Source organism: Mirounga angustirostris, unplaced genomic scaffold, assembly GCF_029215605.1.
Source record: "Mirounga angustirostris isolate CCGP_5_RB_7025 unplaced genomic scaffold, mMirAng1.0.hap1 SCAF_17, whole genome shotgun sequence".
Taxonomy (NCBI): Eukaryota; Metazoa; Chordata; class Mammalia; order Carnivora; family Phocidae; genus Mirounga; species Mirounga angustirostris.
Genome location: NW_026991725.1, coordinates 26,785,201 through 26,808,665, shown reverse-complemented (window position 1 = coordinate 26,808,665; position 23,465 = coordinate 26,785,201). Strand labels below are relative to the sequence as shown.

Sequence of the window (23,465 nt, the reverse complement as noted above, 5' to 3'; positions counted from 1 at the left end):
TACGGAGGAGGAAACCAGCTCACGGATTTACTTGACTGTACCTCCTGGAGGTGGTGTGGGTGGAGTCCAGCCGCCCCTCCTCCTGGGGACGGCTCCCTGTTCTCGGGCAGGAACTCTCTTTCTCTGGGCTCCTCGAGCACAGTGCCCCTGTCAATGCCAGCGTTCACTTCATCGTGCCTGCCAGTCCTCAGCGTGACCCATCATCACTTCTCCCATCAAGCCTCCCACAGTGCCCTGCCCATAGCAGGCACTCAGTAAGATGAACCCACGGCCAGTGGCTGCCCAGACGTACCTCTACTCCCAGGCCTTTCCTTTTCTTCCCCTTTAAGCTAGCCTGGTCCCTTGGAGCTCACCTGTTTCTTCACCATCCTGAAATGCTTTCTGCTTTGCACCCCTATCATTTCTTCCATGAGGTCCCTGGACAGGCCCAGGGCAGAGGAGCACATTTCCCACCTTGATCACACTCTGGATCAGGCCTTGCTTGGAGTCTGTGTTTGTCACCTGGCCAGGGTAAGGTCAGCGTTCTGCTTGGAGAGTGGTACCCCGAGTCGGGTCCTCATTCTCTAAGGCTCTTGTGGGTGAGCAGGGAGGCAAAATGACAGACTCGGGATTTGTAAGAGTGAAAGGTATCTATTGAAAGGAAAACAGTAACAGAAAGAGGCAGAGGCGACCTGTGGAGGAGCCCAGTCCATGTGTTCTCCTATGAAAGAAATATCTCAGCCTGAAATTTCAAGTCCAGTTGAATAAGATCCCCGAGGCCCCTGGTCCTGATGCCTGCTGCTTCATTCATCTTCTTTTTCACCTTCTTCCACGTTTTCACCATTTTCTGCCTTTGTCACTTCTGCTGTTTCTCCCAGTTCTGTTTTCCCTATTTCTTCTGACTCTCTTCTGTTGTCTTCTGAAACTTGACTCTCCAGTCCTTCTGATTCCCTTCTGCTTAATTCTGCTGAGGGTTTCTGGTCCAGCTCTGAAGGCCTCCTGTAAATTTCTCTTGATTCCATTCTGCCCACTTCTAACGGTTTCCCGTCCTCCTCTCCTTCGCTTTCTGTGCCCAGGTCTCTGGACACTCTCTTGGCAACATCTCCTGAGTCTTGCCCTGTGGCTCCCAGCCCTGTTCTGAAGGAGCTGGCTTCCCCTACTTCTCTCTGCCTGTTTTCTTCTTGTCCACTCGCTGCGACCCTCAAAGTTTCCTGAGACAACTCATCTTCTGTCTCTTTCTCACTGTCAGCTGTCTCTCGCTCCCAGTGCTTCATCACCTTCTCGGGCTCGTCTCTCCCTCTTCTCGTGCTTTCCTTCTCCTTCCCTGCCGCCGCCGCTCTCAAGGTTTCCAATTCAGCGGCCTCTTCTGAAAAACAAGAGAAAGGAGGGAAGAAAAGTAAAAGTTTGTCCATCTCTGGGCCTGGGGGCACCTCAGCCCCTGGGGGCCTGTGCTTCTGAGAGACAGCGGGTCACTGTTTCCTGAGCACCAGCCCTGTTCCAGGCATCTGGCAGGCTGCAGAGGTGATGTCACGCAGTTGTCATGGAATTCATGGCATAGTGTCAGTGACTGGAGTTCGTCGTCAAAGGACCTGAGACTGATGACGGAGAAATCACAGCCAGTGGTCGCGCTGCCAGTAAATAAATGGCAGGGCCAGAATTTGAACTCAGGACGGTCTGCTCTCAGAGCACACTCTCTTTCCCTACGAGAAATAACACAGGTTCTTTTCTCCAGCATCCTCATTCTGCATTATTCTTTGTCCCTGGGAAGCACATTCATCATTTACTGGGAGGTTCCCTATCAAAATATGAGCAGACTGTTAGCAGGAAGTTCAGCTGGGGAGCTATTTTTATGATCAAAAGGACGCTTGCTCCATGTTTTTATGAGCTACAGAGAAAAGTCACAGTGCCCTCCTGAGTCTCCCCCATACTCTCTTCCTGGAAGCCCCTGGTCTCTAAGATGCCTGCCGGGGCCCGAGGTTCCTAGCAGGGAAGAGGCCGCCGCGTGGCCGTGAAGACCTGGGCAATGCTGCCGCCTGCCGGTCCGGGGGCGAAGTGCCCGGCAGCTGCCGTGGTCCGCAGGGCCACCCCGGCACGTAGCCTGCCAAGGGGATGGGAGGCCGCTGGGAGCTTCTCTTGCCCCGGTGGCTCCCGAGAGCAGCTCTAAGGGCCTGTGGGAGCAGAGGCAGATGCCCTCCCTGAGGAGACCCAGCCACCACATGGCAGGCGCTGCATAATAAAGGGCTGTCATCTGGCTGCTGGGGCACCCAGAAACCTCACACCCGATCTCCCCCTGTGCCTGGGTGCCCGGAGGGGTCACCGCCGCGCTGCCAGGGTGATAGACCACAGCGGGGCGGGCAGAAGCTGAGTAGAACTGTCATCCTGTGGCACCCCCCCCCCGCCCCCGCGTCTTTGCTCCTGCTGCTTCCCGCACGCAGGCAGGAGCCCCTCTGCTGACAGCTCAAATCTCCTGGCTTTGCCCCTGGGCTGTGGGCTCTTCTGGGGCAGGGGCCGAACCTCTGTCTCTCCCAAATCCCACACTTTCCCAACGCATGACGAGTGCTTAACTAATACCTGGAGATGGAGAAATACAGAAGTGGGCTCTCAGGGCAGTGGGCACAGGCTGGACCTCCTTCTCCTGCCCCAGGGAACCCAACCCCGGGACTGGAAGAGCTGCTGGAGAGCGCAGACGGGGACCCCGGCGCTACCTCCTGGCACTCACCTCTCTCTCTCTTTTCTCTCAGCGTCTCCCTGTAGTCTGTTTTCTTCAGCTCTTCGATGATACCCTTGTTGGCATCATCCAAGGCCTGTGGGTGGAGAGGAGCTGGTGACCTCTCTTAGCCCTTGTTGGCACCCACACCTTCCCTTTCATCACCCGAGCCCCAACTCCAGAAGGCAGGACTCTGCACCAGCCTTGCCGCCCTCCATTTTCCCTGGGCTTCTGCACAGACTCCTGCCCGGGGTTAATTTAGACTTACGGACCCGGAATTAGCCACACTAAGTGGGAGGAGATACATGACTGCAGGTAACTCGGACTTCAGCTCCCTTGGGCTTCGGTATGTATTTCAGAGTTGTCTCTTTTCTGCTCATTTTGACCTCTTTACCAGAAGCTTCTTTTGGCTCCAGCCAATATAGAGACAGTGAAGCCCCTAAGCACTCAGCAAGGCAGCAAGCCATGGAGGGGATTTGGAAGCGCACTGCCGGGTGGGACTGGGGCGCTGGCCTGTCTTGAGAGGGGCTCCCGGCGTGTCTACAGGTTCCCTGGCGGCCTGGGGCTCAGCCTGTGCGTATGTAGTTCCAGGCAGAGCTGCAGTAAGCATTCAGGAACCATCCACAGAGAGCAAGGGGCCTGGACGTGCTTATGGAGTGTTGATCTTCCTGCCCGGAGCTGCCGGTCCGGGAGGGTGAGGTGGCGGGACCTGGTCTCACGAGGGGTCACCAAGGCCGTGGGGCCTTCTCTCTTTGCCTCTCATTTTCAAAACCCTGCCCAGGCTTCAAGGCGACCCCAGACCCCCCTTGATGGGAAAACCCAACCCTGTCTCATCCAGTGGGGCGCTCTCACCCTGGGTCCCCTCATCCCTGTCGCCCTGGTCAGGAACAAGGGGTTTTTGTTTTAACCTTCCCACTGACAGCAAGCTTCCTACGGGCCAGGACCACAGCTGTCCCCTTTGGACTGGGCAGCTCAGAGTCAGCCCATGGCCAGCAACTATTTACTGGGTTGAACTGTGGAGCTGTCCCTCTCCGGCTGCAGAGTGACCCTGCAGAAGGGCATTAAGGGTGAGAGACGGTGCGTGCGGGTGGAGGGGCAGCAACAGGGCTTCAGGGAAGGAACACTCTTCCTCTGGAGGGCAAGGTGCACGTTTGGGGAGCTAACCCCTCTACAGAGGAAGAAGACAGCAGTGTGGCAGGCCTAAGCCGCCCTGGGACAGGTGACGGGAGAGCACAGACTGCCAATGGTGGAATCTCTCGGGGGCGACTTCCCCACCATGACAGGAAAGGGGTGGCCTCACCAGGGTCCTCACAAACCATGAGCTCACACCCTAAAAATCCGAGTAGATCAGGTTGCTCCTCTGCTATTCCCAGCCCTTCAAGTCCCAGCTGGTCCACCGACTGTCTGGGGTCCTTTGGCCCTACTCCTTCTGCCATTGTGAGCCAGCCCTCGCATCCAGGCCCAGGGGCTCTTTTCTGCCTCCCACAGACCCCTCAGTGCCCACGGCCTCCAGTTCCTTCAGTGCTCTTGCCCCTTCTCAGCCTGGCCGAACCCTTCTGTGGTCTTTCGAAGCCCCTAGCAGGAGGCCCACCTCCAACCGGAGCATCCTTGGCTGCCACTTCCCAGGGTCCCTGCTCCCTTTCCCGAGTACCTGCTGAACCTTCAGTCTGGTCCCCGAGGCCATGCCCCTCGTGGTGCCCCCTCATTATTATGTCTGGCTTCTCTTAACCACAGGGGCCAGCTCCCCAAGGACAAGGGCCCTGCTTAATTCATGCCAGTAGATGCTTACTGGGGTAGGAAGCTCTGGAATTTCAACGTGGGGCAGCGGGGGGGGGGGGGGGGGAGTGGGAGGTGGGGAGGCCAGGGGACTCCTGCAAACTGCCTGGGCATCTCTGAGGTCAGGGCACTGATCCTACTGAGGGGGGACATCTGCCTGGAGCGGCTCCGGGGGCGGTGGCAAGTCTGAAGCACCTGCAGGCCTCCTCTGGCTTCGCCTCTGGTCTCTGCCTCCTGACCCTTATGGTCTACGCCTGCACTATCCAACAGAAATTTCTGCCACCATGACAATCCTCTCGATCTTACATTCTCTGGAACCCACAAGCCACATGCGGCTATTGAGCACTTGAAATGTGGCTGTGTGACTGAGAAACTGAATTTTAAATTTGATTTACTTTTAATTCATTTGAGTCTAACTGGCGGCATGTGGCGGGCTGCCTGGCTGAGCAGTGTGGCGCCTCCCTAGGCGTGTGAGTGAGGCAGTCACACCGTATTTCTTGTCTCCTGGAGGAGGCAGCATTTTCCAAAAGGCAAGCCCTAAAATCAGTCAAAGTTTCAACCAGCATTAAACAAAAGAAAAGGAAATGGAAACTTTAGCAAAAGGAAAAAGGAGAATATAATAGGAAATAGCATACATAGTAAAGGTAAATCTGCTTTGTTAAACTTTCGTTCCTATTGTTTATTTCAAATAAAAATAGGTATATTGGATTGCTGTATAAACTGAGAGCATCAGCGAGCGTTTGAAAGCCACTACCCCACCTAGAATGCGGCCTGCATTTGGTGGGTAATAAATCCCCGGGCTCTGGCTGGCTGAGAGGTTGAGGACCCACCCACGCCCTCCCTGCAGCCAGGGCCCAGGGGGTGGGCAGCTCACGCTGATGATGGCCTGCTGCGCCTCGTTGTTGTGGACCAGCTTCGCTCTCTCTAGGGCCTTCTCAAAGTTGCTCACGGCCGACTCAAAGTCTCTCAGCTTGACTGGAGAGCAGAAAGGGGGCATAGCACAGGTAGATCGTGACACTGCGTGTTGGACAATGTGGCTGCCTGGCCCCTCCCAGGGTCAGTTAGAAGCCCCAGGCCTCAGGCAGCGTCACTGAGCTGCCCATCACCACACTTTCCATCGCATTCCTGGGCCAGCTCACCACTAAGGACCAGCACCTAGGAACCTGAGTCTTGGATAGCAGGCCATTCAGAGAGGTCAGAGAGGAAAGAAGGGTCTGGGGTAGGGCCTGTGCACACATCCTGTGTCTCCAGGGCAGGGGGACAATTCCATCTTGCCCCAACATACGATTGTTCCAGAAGTGGAAATCCATATATATATATATATATATTTTTTTTTAAGTAGGCTCCACATGTGTGGAGCCCAGTATCAGGGCTTCAACTCACAACCCTGAGCTCAAGCCTGAGCTAAGAAAAAGAGTCGGATTCTTAACCGACTGAGCCACCCAGGCGCCCCTGGAAACCCATATTTTTTTTTCTTTTTTTTTTTTTTAAAGATTTTATTTATTTATTTGACAGAGAGAGACACAGAGAGAGAGGGAACACAAGCAGGGGGAGTGGGAGAGGGAGAAGCAGGCTTCCCACGGAGCAGGGAGCCCGACGCAGGGCTCGACCCCAAGACCCTGGGATCATGACCTGAGCTGAAGGCAGACGCTTAACGACTGAGCCACCCAGGCGCCCCTGGAAACCCATATTTTAAAATTGTTCATTCAATTGCCCTAACATGTTGTGAACACCAACAGAGATATCAAAGGGTTGGCTGTGACTCATGGGCCAGCAGCTGGAGTCCAGCCCCCACATGGGAACAGTCTGAACCCCAAGAGGAAGCGGCTGCTGTCTGAGCTCACTTACCCAGCTGGTTAGTGCTGCACCTGGGATCTCACTGTTGCCTGACTGACTGACCGCCCAAGGTTTCTGAGCCAGGAGGACCCAGAGCCCAAGCTCTGCCTGCGAGGCTGTGCGGCCTCTAAAACCCAGTGGCTCCAGGCGGCTGCGTTTGATTTTTCCATCCCAGAGTGGGGAAACTGAGAGCAGCCATGACTGGCTGGCTCTCCAGGGGCCCTCGGGGCCAAGTAAGTCCTCAAGAGTTGACTGAGGAGGGCGCCTGGATGGTGCAGTCGGTTAAGCGTCTGACTCTTGGTTTCAGCTCAGCTCCTGACCTCAGGGGCGTGACATCGAGCCCTGTGTCTGGCTCCGCACTCAGCATGGAATCTGCTAAGTTTCTCCCCGCCCCCTCTATAATAAATAAATAAATGTCTCTCTTTTTTAAAGATTGATTGATTGATTGATTTTATAGCGAATGCACGCGCACAGCAGGAAGGGGCAGAGGCAGAGGGAGAGAGAAACTTTAGCAGATTTCATGCTGAGCGCAGAGCTGGACATGGGGCTCCGCTTCACGCCCCTGAGATTAGGACCTGAGCTGAAACCAAGAGTCGGACGCTTAACTGACTGCACCACCCAGATGCCCCAATAAATAAATCTTTAAAAAAAAAAAAGGAGTAGACTGAGGACATCGACCCTTGAGGGGTACATCGCATTTTCCCTTCAGCTTATACTATGCCCTCCTAAGAACAGGAAAGAGTTCTAGGAAAAGCTCCAGTACTCATGCCTTCCCCCAGTTTAAAGCTTCCAGTAGTTGTCTCTACCTGTGCTTTTAAGGAAGAATCTCTGATTTGTAATGAGGCCATAAGGCCCTGCGGATCTGACCCCTCAGCACCCTCCCCCATCCAGACCTCCTGGGCCCCTAGGGGTCCAGCTGACACTGGTCTCCCTCAGCTTCTTAAATCCGCTAAACTCCTCCCCACCTTCTACATGCTGTTCCTTTGGCTGGAAAGTCCTGTCCTCAGCTTTTAGAATAGTTGGTGCCCTCTCATCCTTAAGGTTTCTGCTTCAAAGTGACTTCCTCAGACATGAAGGCAGGACATGGTTATCAATGGTTATCCCTGCTGTATACCCCGCTTGGTGCCTCGAAGGTGCCAAGAAAATATTTGTGTTAAGAATAATGAATGATGGGGCGCCTGGGTGGCTCAGTTGGTTAAGCGACTACCTTCGGCTCAGGTCATGATCCTGGAGTCCCAGGATCGAGTCCCACATCGGGCTCCCTGCTCGGCAGGGGGTCTGCTTCTCCCTCTGCCCTCTTCCCTCTCGTGCTCTCTCTCATTCTCTCCCTCTCAAATAAATAAATAAAATCTTTAAAAAAAAAAAAAAGAATAATGAATGATGATGCCCTTGGGGCACCTAGGTGGCTCAGTCCGTTGAGCGTCTGCCTTCAGCTCAGGTCATGATCCCAGGGCCCTGGGATTGAGTCCCATGTCGGGCTCCCTGCTCCAGTGGAGAGCCTGCTTCTCCCTCTCCCTCTGCTACTCTCCCTGCTTGTACTCTCTCTCTCTCTCTGTGTCAAATAAATAAATAAAATATTTTTAAAAAATGATGATGCCCTTGACCACAGCCCCTGCCACATCACCTCCCTCACTGGGGGTCCACTGCACCCCCAGGGGGCAGGGGACAAGGCTTAGTCCCAGCCTCATTGCTTACTAACCTGTGACCTCCAGCCATTTCCTTTCTAACTTTGTATTATGAAATATTTCAAATATATACAAATGTAGATGGAGTACAGTGAGCCCCTATGACTCATCACCCAGCTTCAACAATTATCAAAATACCACCAACCCTGTTTCATCTATTCTTGCTCACCCATGCCCCTTGCTGGGTTATTTTTTACAACTTTATTGAGGCGTAATTTAGATATTATAAAATGCACCATTTGTGGGTATACAGTTCAATGACTTTCAGTAACTTTATGGAATTGTACAATGATCTCCACAATGCAGTTTTAGAACATCTCCATCAAGCACCTGGGTGGCTCAATTGGTTAAGCATCTGCCTTCGGCTCAGGTCATCATCCCAGGCTCCTGAGATTGAACCCCACATTGGACTCCCTGCTCTGCAGGGAGCCTGCTTCTCCCTCACCCACTCTCCCCGCTTATGCTCTCTCTCTGTCAAATAAATAAATAAAATCTTTAAAAAAAAAAAAAAGAACATCTCCATCACTCTGAAAACGTCTCTCGTGGGACCTGGGGCAGTCAGCTGAACCATGCAGTGCCTCAGTTTCCCCATCTGTGAAAGGAGGACAATGCCTTCGTTATTGGCTCACATGGTGATTAAGTGCAAGAATGCATACTCAAAGGGTACCAAGGCCAGAGGAAGTGGTGCTGTTTTGATGATGACACGATGCTGGGCTGATCTGCAGCTGAGCTCCTCAGTGGGAGCTTCGGGGGTGCCCCACACTCTCACTGAGCTTAGCTTATAGAAGGCACTTACCACACGCTGGTCAAAAGGGAGGGCTTTGTCCTCCACTCTCAGAGTCCACATTCATCTGGCCAGGGACACACTGGGATGCCAAAGGTCCCCAGCCCTGGCCTGGCAGCTCGGGTGGTCTTCTCTCCATGCCCATACCTTGTGCCTGAGCCACCAGAACGCTGGCATTCAGCTGCCACTCGATGTCCCCTTCTTCCTCAGCACACTGCTGGGACTTCTCACCGTAATGCTGGGCCTGCCAGGCCTGATCCAGCTCCAAGTAGCAGCGGCCGATCTCGTGGAACAACCAGGTCTTCTCCAGGGTGGTTTTTGCCAGAGGGATCTTCTCCTCCCACCTGGGAATGTGAAGAACCAGGGTCAGTTCTTTCCACTCAAACCCTATACTCAGCCATAGGAGGCTGAGCAGAACTCGTTCTCCAACTACCAGTTCTGTCGGACTCAGGGGTGTAACCAGTAAGCATGAAGATATTTTATTTTTTAATTTTTTTATTTTTTAAAGATATTTTATTTTATTGAGAGAGAGAGAGAGCATGAGAGAGAGGAGGGTCAGAGAGAGTAGCAGACTCCCCGCTGAGCAGGGAGCCCGATGCGGGACTCGATCCCGGGACTCCAGGATCATGACCTGAGCCAAAGGCAGTTGCTTAACCAACTGAGCCACCCAGGCGCCCCAGCATGAAGATATTTTAAAACGGCCAAAGCTATTTTGGTACATTTACAGATAGAACTGATACAACTGAAAATCATGTTTGTAAACTTGCATTTCAAATAACATAAAAATAACATTGAGGAGTATCATTAAGTATATAGAAGACAAAATCCACACAGAAAAGATTAGAATAATAAAAAAAAAATGAGATATCAATAAAGGAAGATTAGGATTAGACCTAGTCATCATCTTCGGGAGGAAAGACAATTTTCCTGCTACTCTTCTGCATTTCCCAAATTAATATTTTAACAATAAGCACAAATTTACTACAAAACATTCTTTTTGAAAGATTTTTTTTTATTTATTTGAGAGAGAGAGAGAGAGAAAGCATGAGCACAGGGACGGGCAGAGGGAGAAGCAGACTCCCCACTGAGTAGGGAACCTGATGGGAGGCTTGATCCCAGAACGCTGGGACCATGACCTGAGCCACCCAGGCGCCCCTACAAAACATTTTCTTATAAAAAGATACAAACGGGTGGGTGAACTCTCAAACTCTTATGTCTTTTGGCACATAGACACCAGGGGTCATTCAGGAAACCAAGAGATGTGGAGCAGAAGGGTCCCGGCAAATGAGTCTAATTGGATCCAGACTCCTGGGATGGAGTCCTGTGTTGTTGGGCTCCCTGCTCAGCGGGGAGTCTGCTTCTCCCTCTCCCTCTACTCCTCCCACCACTTGTGCTCAAGCTCCTCTCTCTCAAATAAATAAATAAAATCTTAAAACAAAACAACAACAACAAAAAAAAACCCAGGTTCCTGGGCTCCAACCCAGACCTATAGAATCAGAATTTCAGGGCAGAGACCCCAGCAATTCATGTACCTGTGCTCCAGGAGATTCCTGTCACTGGGAACTTGTGAGCAGATGCTGATTCTAGTCAATCAACTTAACAGATGAGCCTCAGAGTTGACAAAGTGGCTAGCCCATGGTCACTTGGCAGAGCCAGGAGCCAAACTCAGATTTTCTGATGCCTCTTTCCTGTCATCCGGGCCCCAGGCTGGGAGTCCGGTGTGAGGGTGGGAAGTCCTGGCCCTAGGGTGGGGAAGGGGCAGTCTGGGGTTACTCACGTGTCAATGGCTTGCTGGAATTTCCCAACTCTGGCAAAAACCCTGCCAATGTTGTCAAGGGCTCTTGACTTAGCATCAGGAAGGTCACTGTGGGGAAGAAGCAGGATTTGTTGTTCACTAGAAATTGGCCATCCTAGGGGCACCTGGGTGGCTCAGTTGGTTAAGCATGCAAGTCTTGATCTCAGCTCAGGTCTTTTTGTGTTGTTGTTTTTTTTAAGATTTATTTATTGGGGTGCCTGGGTGGCTCAGTTGGTTAAGCAGAAGCCTGACCTTCTGCTCAGGTCATGATCCCAGGTTCCTAGGATCAAGCCCCGCATCGAGCTTTCTGCTCAGTGGGGAGTCTGCTTCTCCCTCTCCCTCTGCCCCTCCCTGCGCCCCTGCTTGTGCTCTCTCTTTCTCTCTCAAATAAATAAATTTTTAAAAAAAGATTTATTTATTTACTTGGGGCGGGGAGGGACAGAGGCAGAGAACCTTTCAAGCAGACTCCCCGCTGAGCGAGGAGCCAGACACGGGGCTCAATCCCATAACACATGAGATCATGACCTGAGCCAGAACCAAGAGTCAGACGCTTAACCAACTGAGCCACCCAGGTGTCCCTCAGCTCAGGTCTTGATCTCAGGGTCATGAGTTCAAACCCCATGTTGGGCTCCATGTCAGGTGTGGAGCCTACTTAAAAAAAAAAGAAAGAGAGAAAGGAAGAAAGGAAAAGAAATTGGCCATTCTCAGCACTGTGGTAATTGAAGAGAAGCAGACAGAGGCCCATTGTCAGGCCAGGAACACAGCATCATGGCTCAGGGACTGGGTGTCCAGTCCGGTTGGAGGGATGATGCCCAGGAGGCATGGCTGTGGTACGTAGGTCCTCTCATGCCCTGTGGCATGAATGAACGCCATGGGAACCTTTCCAGAGAGCAATCACTCAAGAGTTTACACACATGTCCCTTTGATGCAACAATTCCCCTTCTAGGAATTTATCTGGAGAAGATAATGTGACAAGAATAATAATCATTAGAAACAACCTACACCGGGGCCCCGGCACTGACAATTTTTGTGTATAAAAAAAGTCCCTGACACATGAAGTTAAAAAGTCAGATTCCAGGAGTGTATACTATGACTGTTGCCCCGTTTGTGCTAAAAATAAATATGCAGCCCCGAGGCACGATGCTGTGTTCCTGGCCTGACAATGGAGGAAGGGGCCACACAGGAGGCACGCAGTGCACCGAGTACGAGTCTAGAAGGTGGAAAAGGCTGGAAACAGATTCTCCCCGGAGCCTGTGGAGGGAAGACGGCCTTGCCAACACCTTGGTTCTGGCCCAGTGAGAATGCCTTCAGACGTCTAACCTTCAGAACTACAAAAGAATGAATGTGGGGCCTCTGGGTGGCGCAGGCAGTTAAGCGTCTGACTCTTCGTTTCGGCTCAGGTCATGATCTCAGGGTTGTGAGTCTGAGCCCCGCATCAAGCTCCGCGCTAGTGCGGAGTCTGCCTGGGATTCTCTGTCTCTCTCTCTGCCCTTTTCCCTCTTCCTACCCCCTCTTGCTCGCTCGCTCTCTCTCTCTCAAATGAATAAATAAACTCTTTTTAAAAAAATGAACTTGTTTTAACTCACCAAAAAAGAAGTGAAGGAATAAAAAGGGGGCATTTCTTTATAGAATTTATTTTCAAGCAATCTCTACCCCCAATGTGGGGCTCGAACTCACAACCCTAAGATCAAGAGTTGTGTGCTCCACTGAGCCAGGCAGGCACTCCCCAAAATGGGCACTTTTAAAAGTAGAGAGGATGTAGGTCTAGCTATTAACAATGATTATCCAAGGGAAACAAGAGCATGAGGGAAACTACCCATTTATCCATATTGTTTAAATTGTTTACAGTATTTCTGTAACAACAGAAAAGAGATTAAGGTATTTTCTTTTTTTTCTTTTAAAGATTTTATTTATTTATTTGAGAGAGAGAGAGAGGAGAGAGCACGAGCAGGGGGGTGGCAGAGGGAGAGGGAGAAGCAGACGCCCTGCTAAGCAGGGAGCCTGATGCGGGGCTCGATCCCAGGACCCTGAGATCATGACCTGAGCCAAAGGCAGACGCTTAACCAACTGAGCCACCCACGTGCCCATGAGATTAAGATATTTTCATAAAGAAAACGACAATTTGCTCACTTATTTCGGTCCTTTACCATTACCACCACATGAACACTGATCTGTTAAAAAATTCTTCCCCAAAAAAGAAAAGAAGAAAACTGTCCCCCAATGCTCCACCCCCGCCCCCAGCATCTCCTCCCACTCTCTCCCTCCTCCTCATCCCTCAAGACCCTGCCATCCAGAGGGCTACTATGTCCCATGAAACTTTGCTCCTTGGACTCATTCTCCCCCCACCGTGGCCGAACCTGCCTTTCAAACATGCACATCTCATCAAGCCAGCCCTCTTCCCACAGAAACACGCACGCAAATGTTGCTGTGCTTGATGGTAAAAGGGGAACAGCCTGAGTGTCCCACAGGGATGTAGCTAAAGAAATTACTATGCACGCTGAAATTTTTTTTCTCTGGAGCCATTTAAAGAGTGAGACCCTTTCAAGAGATATGCTTCTTAAAAATCATAAAAGTAAATTGCTTTTAAGAATCCTAGGTATGGGGTGCCTGGGTGGCTCAGTTGGTTAAGCAACTGCCTTCGGCTCAGGTCATGATCCTGGAGTCCCGGGATCGAGTCCCGCATCAGGCTCCCTCCTCGGCGGGGAGTCTGCTTCTCCCTCTCCCACTCCCCGTTTGTGTTCCCTCTCTCACTGTGTCTTTCTCTGTCAAATAAATAAATAAAATCTTTAAAAAAAAAAATCCTAGGTATGAATGGAATATTATGCAGCCATCAAAAGGAATGAGATCTTGCCATTTGCAACGACGTGGATGGAACTGGAGGGTATTATGCTGAGCGAAATAAGTCAAACAGAGAAAGACATGTATCATATGACCTCACTGATATGAGGAATTCTTAATCTCAGGAAACAAACTGAGGGTTGCTGGAGTGGGGGGTGGGGTGGGAGGGATGGGGTGACTGGCTGATAGACACTGGGGAGAGTATGTGCTCTGGTAAGCACTGTGAATTATGCAAGACTGTTGAATCTCAGATCTGTACCTCTGAAACAAATAATGCAATATATGTTAAGAAAAAGAAGAAGAAGAAGATAGCAGGAGGGGAAGAATGAAGGGGGGAAAATCGGAGGGGTAGACGAACCATGAGAGACGATGGACTCTGAAAAACAAACTGAGGGTTCTAGAGGGGAGGGGGGTGGGAGGATGGGTTAGCCTGGTGATGGGTATTGAGGAGGGCACGTTCTGCATGGAGCACTGGGTGTTATGCACAAACAATGAATCATGGAACACTACATCTAAAACTAATGATGTAATGTATGGGGATTAACATAAGAATAAAAATTTTTTTAAAAAAAGAATCCTAGGTATGTGCATATGTATATAAATATGTAGGTAAATACATTGAAAAGGGGCCAGAAGGACACATGTCAACATGGCCCCAGGTAAATGAGCGGAGTGTGGTGCTGGGAGGTGGAGGTAGGGAGAGTCTTCCAAGTTCTGCTCTCAGTGTCCCAGAGTTCCAGACCAAGTACAACACTAACACTAGTACTTGTGTAAAACCAGACTCCTCCTCTGTCCTCAGTCCTCCCCAGCATGGGACCCAGACTGCCACTCCCCACAGGTCTTGCCGCTTGCCCTGCATCTCCCATCCCTGCCACTTCTCTCTGCCTAGGGTGCCCTTCTCCCTCCCCCTCGTCCACTTGGCTGACCTGTCGTTTCTGAAACCCCCTCAGCTCCCAGCAGTGCTCCCCCCTGCCTCTCTCCTTGGGCCAACGGCCATACTGTGCACCCACTGTTCTGACAGCATGTCTGATGGACCCCCCTTCTAGAGCGGGCGCTCTGTTATAGTGTGATGAATGAATGGATAAGTTGTAGTATGTTAATTTATTCATAATACTATGTAATAAGAAGTAACAATAGCAATGAGAAAGCATGCAATCAAATCATCTAGAGTATCTGGAGGAAAAAATGAGGGCAGGGGCCACTGGAGATGCTGCTGAGACAAACTGGGGTTTGATCTGTGCCTTGAGGGCTAGCAGGCTTTGGAGGTGGGAGGCTGATGGGGGGCATGGCTGATTAGGATGAGGGAGTACCTGAACAAACAAGACCTGAGGCCCGTTTGTGGGTGGTAAAAAGGGACTAACATTCTCTAAGGAACACCTCTGTTTATTTAGCCACTTGGCATGCATTTATCATATGCCCACTACGCGGAAGGTCCTGGGAAGAGAAAGTGATATAAGATAGTCCCTTCCAAAATCCAAAGTCTAACAGGGGAGCCAGGATCCACATAGAGTGTAGAGAGGGAGCACCAAGGGGACGGGGATTTCTAAATCACCGGGGGACACTTGGAACTTTCCTGAAGGGAGACATATTTACAATTGTGAAGGACGGGAAGGGGGGAGTTGATGAAGAAAGAGAAGGGAGTCCTGTCTAGGGGCTGCAGGAGCAGAGCCACAAGGTGTTGGCGGGGGCACAGGATGCCCAATGGCCTGGACAGAATTGGGTCCACTGGGGCCAGGAGAAGTCAGGTCAGGAAGGGCAGCCCGAGCTGAAAAGAACTGGGAGCTGGAACTTTATCCCAGTCCTACCACTGGACTTTTCTGCACAGGAGGGCCAGCTGGGTGGCAGGAAACCCAGGTAGGAGGAATTAGGCAGAAGTGAGAAGGGTCTGGACTGAGCTGTGGGAGGGAAACAGAAAAGCACCATGGAGACAGGAAGGAGGAGGCCCAGACAACATGTAGGCTGGCTGGGCGTGAGCAGGGAGGGAGGGGTCTGGGAAGCTGCCCAGGCTCCTTCTTGGGGACTGAGTGGCCAGTAATAGTGCCATCCTCACAGATAGGGAACCCTGGAGCAAGAGGTTTGGGAGGAAGATAAGGGATTCCACTTAGGACATGTTAAATTTGGGGTTCCTGTGGGACATCCAAATGGAAATGCCTTGGAATCAGTTGGATATGCAGGCCTGGGGCTCATGAGGGAGGTCTGCTGAGAAGTTAAGATTATAAGTGAGTCTTTAGGGCATGGGAGATGGTTGGATCCATGGTACTGTGCATACATATCTTATTTAATCCTCATAATCTCTATGAATCAGTATTAATATACCTTCATTAGAGATGAGCAAACTGAGAAGACAAGCAACTTAATAAAATCCACACAGCTTCTGAGTATCAAAGCCAGGAATCAAAGTCAGCTTTGTCTCCAAAGCTGTCGCTTGTTTTCTAGTTCCAGAATGGCCAATACGAGATACTTCTGCTCAGCATGGCAAATGCCAGTGAGAAATGAACTGGGAATGAATAGCACATGGGGCTCAGGTGAGTGAGGAGAGGGCAGGAGCAGGGCGGTGGGGTGGGGGTTAAGAAACACGGTTTGAGGGCGCCTGGGTGGCTCAGTCTGTTAAGCGTCTGACTCTTGATTTCAGCTTAGGTCATGATCTTGGGGTTGTGAGACTGAGCCCCATATCAGGCTCTGCACTCAGTGTGGAGTCTGCTTGAGATTCTTTCCCCCTCCCTTTCCTTTCCCTTCTCCTCCCCCAAACTCATGCTTTCTCTCTCTCTCTTAGATAAATAAAATCTTATTTTTTAAAAGATCATTTATTTTTTTTATTTGAGAGAGAGAGAGAGCAAAAGAGGTAATGCAAGCAGGGGGAGGGTCAGAGGGAGAAGCAGGCTTCCCGCTGAGCAGGGAGCCCGATGCGGGGCTCGATCCCAGGACCCTGGGATCATGACCTGAGCCGAAGGCAGACACTTAATGACTGAGCCACCCAGGCATCCCATAAAAAAAAAAAAAATCTTAAAAAAGAAAAAGAAATACAGTTTGACCCAAATGGAGGAGTGACATGGGAGGGCTGTGTGGAAGCGCGTTCAGAGGAGGCCTTGAAGGTGAAGGTGCCAGGTGAAGGCATGATTTCAACCTGCAGGCAACGAGGGGCCAAGGCCTGTGTGTCAGCTGGGGAAGAGCTGCTGGATAAAACGCAGGTCTCAGGAGGTGGTGCATGGGAACAGCTGGAGGCAGGGAGAGCCAAGACCTGACCTGTGAGTGGAAATAGGATGATGGGAGGTAAGGAGAGGTTCGGATTGTGGGGCAAGTGGAAAGTGAGCAGGAGAAAGTCGTGGAGGACTCCAAAGGTTAGAAGCAGGAGGCCCAGAAAGTGATGGTACCTTTTAGAGGGGTCCTCGAGTCTGGGGAAGAGCGGATAGTCGGTATTCGTATTATTATGGATAACCCGGCACTGTCCTGAGATCTTTGCCTGGATTTCGGCCTGTCCTCTCCCTTCTGCCCTCTCAGGAAGAGGCTACTGTTATGCACACCGGACGGAAGAGACCTGGCTGGGAGAGGTGAAGTGCCTTGCCCAAAGTCCAGCAGCTGCGGGGTACAATTCTGAAGGCCAGATCAGTCCGACTCCGGAGCCCCATCTTCTCGGTCAGCAGCATAGTATCCGAGGCCGGGCTTGATCTGACCGCTGCCATTTGGTCTGACTTCCCCTTGGCCACTCTTCCCCTGGCAATACTCTATGCTCTCTGGCTTTGAGCTTCCTCCTGCCTGCTTAAGGGCTCTCCCACAGACTGTGTTCCCCAATGCCCAATGAAATCCTCCTGGAGTATACTTCTCATAGCACTGTGTCCTGTACATGTCCTTCGTGACACTTCCCACAATTACCATTCTTAGCTATGTCACTTTTTGTTTTACATCTGCAGGGAGAGGACCCTTGTATCTGCTCCCCGAGGCTAGCAGCCACTGGTGGGTCTGGGGTTGACCTGTGCTTGTTGAGATGATTTAAGTATAGACCTATCCCCTCAGAATCCAATGTCTGGGAGCTTTTTGGCGTTTTGGGCCACTGCCTTCCTCTTTGGGGCAAAAAAGCTGACAGTCTAGGTCTGCCTCTTAGCGTCGGTCCTGGGAGCTCACCCACCAGCAGCCCCGGAAAAAGGCTGGTATGCAGCCCCCACCCTGCTCATCCGTAGGCCCACGGGCCCCAGCCGCTCAGCCTTCCCTGGGCACTCACTATTCCTTGGCAATCTCCAAGTCCTTTCTGTGGCTCTGCAGGGCTGCGACCATCTGCCCCAGCTCAATCTGGGCATTCCCTATGCAGCTGTACAAGTTTCCAACCAGCTCGTCCTTGTTGGGCACCTCCTCTTTGTTCCATTCCAGCACTTTCTTCAGCACTTTCTCAGCTTTCTGAAGGCTGCCATCAGCACTGCCACTGCTCAGCACTAGGAAGGGAAACAGGGGACAGGGAGGTGGGAGCAGTCTCCTCAGGCTGATGGGAGAACCCGCCTCCCCCCAGATACGATCCACAGGCCCGAAACCTCAGGCCCCTCTGGTGCTCTCCCACCACCTGGCCAAGGCCTCGCCCTTCCGAGAACACCACTCACACATGTCGATGTCCTCGAGGCTCTTGAGGATGTAATGGGCTGTCTGTGAGGGACGGCGCTTGCGGTCCCGTAGCCATTTCTCTTGCATCAGCTTCCGGTCCCGCTCCCTGGCATAGATGGGCTTCTGCTGCCTCCAGAAGTTACTGCGGGTGTCCAGGTAGTTGATGCCTGTCATGATGAGGTCCTCCACGGTCAGGCCATGCTTAATGGTGCCTTTGATCAGGTCTGGGAAGAATGGTGTGAGGAGAAAACATCTAGAACCGGCGTCTAAGGGAGCCACCTCCTGTTGGCTGGGGATTCCTGCTGTGGGGTCCCCTGTGGGGAGCTCTGCTTTGAGCTGGGAAAAGCAAGAGCACATAGGTAGCAGGGTGGCTCTGTGTGGACCCAGGTGAGGCCAGAGCCCCTCTTTCAGGTGCTGCCATGGTGTAGAAGTTCATGCACAGGCCTTTTATGGCAAGGATACAAGGAACTAGCCGAGGGGGCCACTGGCAGATAGCTGCCTGAAAGGACCGCAACCCTCGGGCCCCCTGATTTCAGGTTGTGTCCGCTGAGAAGACTGAGTATGAATGCACAGCCTGGCCCTGGTTGCCAGTGCCAAGGGATTCCCCAGGTGCCAAGTGGGCCAGGGCCAGCAGGGAGCTGGAAGAGTGTGCCCAAGCTCTGCCCGCCTGCCTGACCACAGGTTAGAGCTGGGAGCAAAACTGCAAGGCCTTGTGGGGTAATTTTCAGGCCACCCCTTCCTCCACAGAAGCTCCTCTGGAGGAAAGTGTTCAGGCCCCAGACAGAGAAGTGCCAGCAGGGAAGATGCTCCTGAGACACAGACCTGCAGGGAGCCCTGCACATAACCTCAGGAAGGCAGCTCTGGAGAAAAGGCATTTGATTCAAGGATGAATCCTGCTTAGGCTTATCAGCTAACGGCAATCCTCCCACCCTCCCATTTCATTTCAAGGCTCTGCCCTACTTCCTGCCACTGCCAGCACAGTATAGTAGGTAGAGCGTTAGACTGGAGGTTAGTAGGCCGGCCTCTGGGGTCGACTTCACCACGAACTTGCTTGTCATCTTGGACAAGTTGCTCCCCATTCAAAGTCTCTCTTTCCTTATCTATAAAAGGAGGGATTAGACCAGATGAGATTTCAGAACATTCTAGTACTAGTATCATAGGATTCCCCTTCTAGCATGTCCCAGCTGGATTCCTTTGCCCTTTCTACAAATTGAAGGCTCAGGGGATGCCCCTCCAGGGACCTAAGTGATAAAGGAACCCCAATCTCTAGGGTTCCCTCCCAGGGGTACCATAGTGCTAAGGGCACTGGTTCTGAAATTGGACATCCTAGATTCAAACCCAAGAGCCATGTCACTGTTTACTGATGTGTAACCTTTGGTGAGTTACTTAATCTTTCTGCACTTGAGTTTTCTCATCTGTAAATGGGAATACTAGGAAATCCTGTCCATAGGCTAATGTTACATGACAGGCTCTGTCTCCAGCTCATGTATTAAGCACCTGTCCCAGATTTCCTTCGCCCCAAATTCCCTGTTGCAAACAAAGTATCTGAAACCTTCATCCAATAGGAGCTTCTCCAGATACTCCTTATCCACGTAGAGCTCGCCCAGGAGCTGGCGGACAATCTTCTCACTCTTGAGTGAGCCCTTCCGCTTGGACTCCCTCTTGGGGTGATGTAAGAGTTGTCTCACAGGATGAGGCTTCTGCTGGGCTTTCATACTCTGGGAAGATGGAGCAATACCCAATAGAGCTTCAACAAGGAGCACAGAGTACCCAGACATGGTCCCAGAGTCTGTGATCCCAGACATCTCCTCCAAGACCTTTCTGTGGGTCTAGAACCATGGAGTGTGTCTGGTCTGGGAACAGCTAGATTCCCAAGACCCCTCTGGAGCTGGGGCAGAATCCCACAGCTGCCCATGATGGGCAGGAGCTGACTGTCCCCAAGTTAGAGGGCCACCGAGACCTCAAGCACATGTGGGCACTTCCTTGGGAGGGATGTGATATCAGAACCAAGGCCCTTACCTCAGCTTGCTTGCTTAAGAAGGAGAGGTCCCCTTTGTTCTCTAGCTTAATTGAAGAAGGACCTGCAAGGAAAGAGTCTGGGGCTCAGGTGTGCCAGGCCCTCAAGCATGACCTATCACATATTTTTATGTAGAAATCTCTGCCTTTGGCAGAGGGTGATAGAGGTTGTGGCAAAGCTGTCTCTGAGCCAGTTCAGCAGGTTGATGGTACAGGATATTTGGAATAACACTCTCCTACAGGTAGGCAGCCCCTGATATCCCAAGGCCATGGCAGCCAGATTTCCAAAGGCAGTCCCTGAGCACTTGGAGAGCTCTCCATCACTCTGCCACCCACAGTGGCAAACTCTTGCTCTCCTCCCTTATCCCCCTGCCACTAAGCCAATGGGTAAGGCCAGTCCTTGGTGCATTCATAGTAAGAGAGGAAGCCAGGAACTAGGGAAGGCTAGGCTCAGGACCTCATTCTATCCTATGAAACCAGGCCAAAGACAGGCCTAATGTGAATAGTTTTTGCATCTGGCTTAGAGGAGAACCAGAAGTTGCAGAGCTGAGCACAGTGGATCAGGGGCTGGTCCTCTGGGTAGACAGATTAGTTCCTAATCGTCAACAAAATCAGCAGCAACCAAATCCAAGCATGAGACTCCCTGCAGGCCTGGTGTAGCTGCTCACTCATTGCACCTCCAAGCCCAAAGATTCCAAGAGCCTCCCAGGATAAGGGCATAGGTCCGATGGTCACTCACTTCCCACTGAGTTGTTGATGGCCTCCTGAGCTTTCTGAATTCCAACTTTGAATTCTCGGTCAGGCCGCAGCTTGTAGCCTCGATGATAGAACACCAGGGCAAACTCAAAGTCTCCCATGGTGTACAGGGTCTCAGCCTTTTGTAAAATCCCCTGAAATGAGAGGAAGTCAAATTGAGGTGGCAGACAAGGCCTTATAGGACTTAGGTGTTGTGGAGCAGAGGGTCCTGGGTTGAGGATCAAGGTTGGGATACAGGGGCAGGTAGTTAGGTAAGTGACCTAGGGAGAGAAAAAGGCATCAAACCCTAGGCAGTCTGGCTGGTTCTTCAGCTTCTTCTCATCAGAGGCTGCGACAGGCAATGGCAGTGGTGAAAGCCAGATTGAGTCACCTTGCAGAAAGTCAGGTCACTCTGGAGTGAAGCCTCAGCATCCTTCAGGGACTTCTCCAGCTCTCCCATCTTCAGGAAGCACTTGGATCGGGCAACCAGGCAGTTCTTATCTCCATTCTGAAGGTGAAGAGCCTAAGAAAGGAACCACCCAGGTTGACAGGCACCAGGCAGCACAAGGTAGAAGCCTGACCAGAAAGAGCATCCCAAACCGTCCTGCCAGCATTTCAAGGGGACTCCTCAGGCCAGCAAACAGGTCTCTGGATCTTTTCAAACCAAAAGCAGCACAACATCGATCTTTGCTCAGTCCACTAATAGGCTGCACGTAGCTCATCTCGAACGAGGTCAAATCACTAGCTATTGTGAAAGCCATTGGTGGAAACGTGTGAATATACCACTCTGTGGATATAATATACTGAATTTCCCCCAAATGTCTGGGATTCCTCCAGTCTTCTCAGGCAATAGAAGCTTAAGATTTTTAGTGCATACCAAATTCAACCACAAACCTCAAATGGCTGTATAACAAACACTCAAAATACATTTCAGAGGCTAAGCATTCTGAAGCCTAATGAAACAGGTTTTAGGACATCTGCAACTTGAGTCATCCATTCCCCTAGCTCTCTCTTTTTACATAGCTTACTGAGAACAAATGAACAAATCACTATTTCAGGAGATCATGATGAAAATGCTAGCAAAACTGAAACTGTGATTTGGGCAATAGAGTGGGAATGGAACATTTCTCCTGCTCCCTGTGTCCTCTCTTCTGTTTGAAATCATCATTGGAGAGGCACCGGGGTGGCTCAGTCAGTTAGGCGCCTGCCCCTTGGTTTCAGCTCAGGTTATGATCTCGGGGTTGAGAGATGAAGCCCCAGGTAGAGCTCTGCGCTTAGCGGGAGTCTGCTTCCCTCCTTCTGCTTCTCCCTCTCCCTCTGCCCCTCTCCCACCCACATGCACGTGTGCACTCTCTCTCTCTCCCTCAAAATAAGTAAATAAATAACTCTTTAAAATAGGAAAAGAGGGGCACCTGGGTGGCTCAGTCGTTAAGTGTCTCCCTTCGGCTGAGGTCATGATCCCAGGGTCCTGGGATCGAGCCCCTCATTGGGCTCCCTGCTCAGAGGACAGCCTGCTTCTCCCTCTCCCACTCCCCCTGCTTGTGTTCCCTCTCTCACTGTCTCTCTCTGTGTGTCAAATAAATTAAAAAATCTTAAAAAAAAAAAAAAAAGAAGTGGGCTATACGTTGTAAAAGAAATTGTGGTAAGAACATCTAACAGCTGGGGGCACCTGGGTTGGTGTAGTTGGTTGAGCGACCGACCCTTGATTTCAGCTCAGATCGTGATCTCAGGGTCTTGAGATGGAGCCCCAAGTGGGGCTCCACACTCAGGGTGGAATCTGCTTGGGACTGTCTCTCCCTCTGCCCCTCCTCCACCCCCAGCCCCTGTGTGCACTCTCTCTCTCTCTCTTTCTCTAAAATAAATAAATAAATAAATCTTTTTAAAAAAATAACCTCTACTAGCTTACTTGTGAGGGAGTATGTATGGTGGTTAGCACCTCAGCACTGGAATCTGAGTGCCTGGGTTTGAAAACCTTCTCTTGCCAGTTCAGTGATCTCCGCCATGTACTCAACTTCTATATCAGTTTCCTCATCTATAAAATGGAGTAATAACAGAACCTCCCTCATAGGGCTGTACTGCACTTAGCAGCAGTGTGCCTAATATCCTAAAACAGCGCCCAATCCCCATAGGGTGGGGTTGAGCAATTGGTACTAAGATTATATATAATAATGTTATTTACTGGCCATCTTCTGTGAGCAACTGTGCTTGAGATTTCACCACTTGTGCACGCAGCCTCCAAGCCCATTTCCCAGCCAATGACGGGAAATTAAGGCTGCTCTGTGGGAAGAGGCCAATCACACGACATTTCAGTAAAAAAAGAAGTCACTGTTAATGTAGAGAACGGTTACTAACAGGCAGAAGGCAAGTGGGAAATGGTAGAAAATGGCGAGGCAGTGACAGAAGTTGACAGTAGTGCGTCAATCAGGAACAAATGAATAATAGAAACAAAAGGGTCCTCCAGGCACCACGGGGACCTCAGTGTTATCAGCAATCAGAAGTGGTGATGGGTGACTGGTAGGTTCAGAGCCCAACTCACGTTGCTGAAGCTATGGGCGGCTTTAGAGAACTCTCCGCACAGATACAGCCGCTCGCCCTCCGCCATGTAAGAGGGAAAGGTGCTTCGCAAGCTCTCAGCTTCTGGGTCCGACATGGTAGCCGGATTCGGTGACGCTGAAGCAGAAAAAGGGAGGAAAAGAAGCGGGAGAACCTCGGTCTGGCTTGTGGAAG

General features: G+C 51.2%; 1 protein-coding gene across 1 annotated transcript; it reads right to left on the bottom strand.

Annotated features, from left to right (window-relative positions):
• Nucleotides 1-299: 299 nt before the first annotated feature.
• Nucleotides 300-23,465, bottom strand: ODAD4 (outer dynein arm docking complex subunit 4). Its single transcript, XM_045888922.3, has 12 exons — nt 23,275-23,465; nt 21,130-21,261; nt 20,743-20,893; nt 20,007-20,068; nt 19,540-19,705; nt 17,987-18,211; nt 17,617-17,824; nt 10,545-10,631; nt 8,915-9,111; nt 5,337-5,437; nt 2,699-2,783; nt 300-1,345 (listed from the first exon to the last, which is right to left on the bottom strand). Exons 1-12 carry the CDS (start codon nt 23,386-23,388, stop codon nt 783-785), a joined length of 2,091 nt encoding a protein of 696 aa, XP_045744878.1. The 5' UTR covers nt 23,389-23,465; the 3' UTR covers nt 300-782.

Excerpts from the sequence above, each read along its gene's own strand:
- ODAD4 (XM_045888922.3), bottom strand. The coding sequence starts at position 23,388 with ATGTCGGACCCAGAAGCTGAGAGCTTGCGAAGCACCTTTCCCTCTTAC. Across the intron at positions 21,262-23,274 it reads CCGCCCATAGCTTCAGCAAC|GCTCTTCACCTTCAGAATGG; the intron begins GTGAGTTGGGCT and ends TTCCTTTCTTAG. Across the intron at positions 17,825-17,986 it reads CCTCGAGGACATCGACATGT|TGCTGAGCAGTGGCAGTGCT; the intron begins GTGAGTGGTGTT and ends TTCCCTTCCTAG.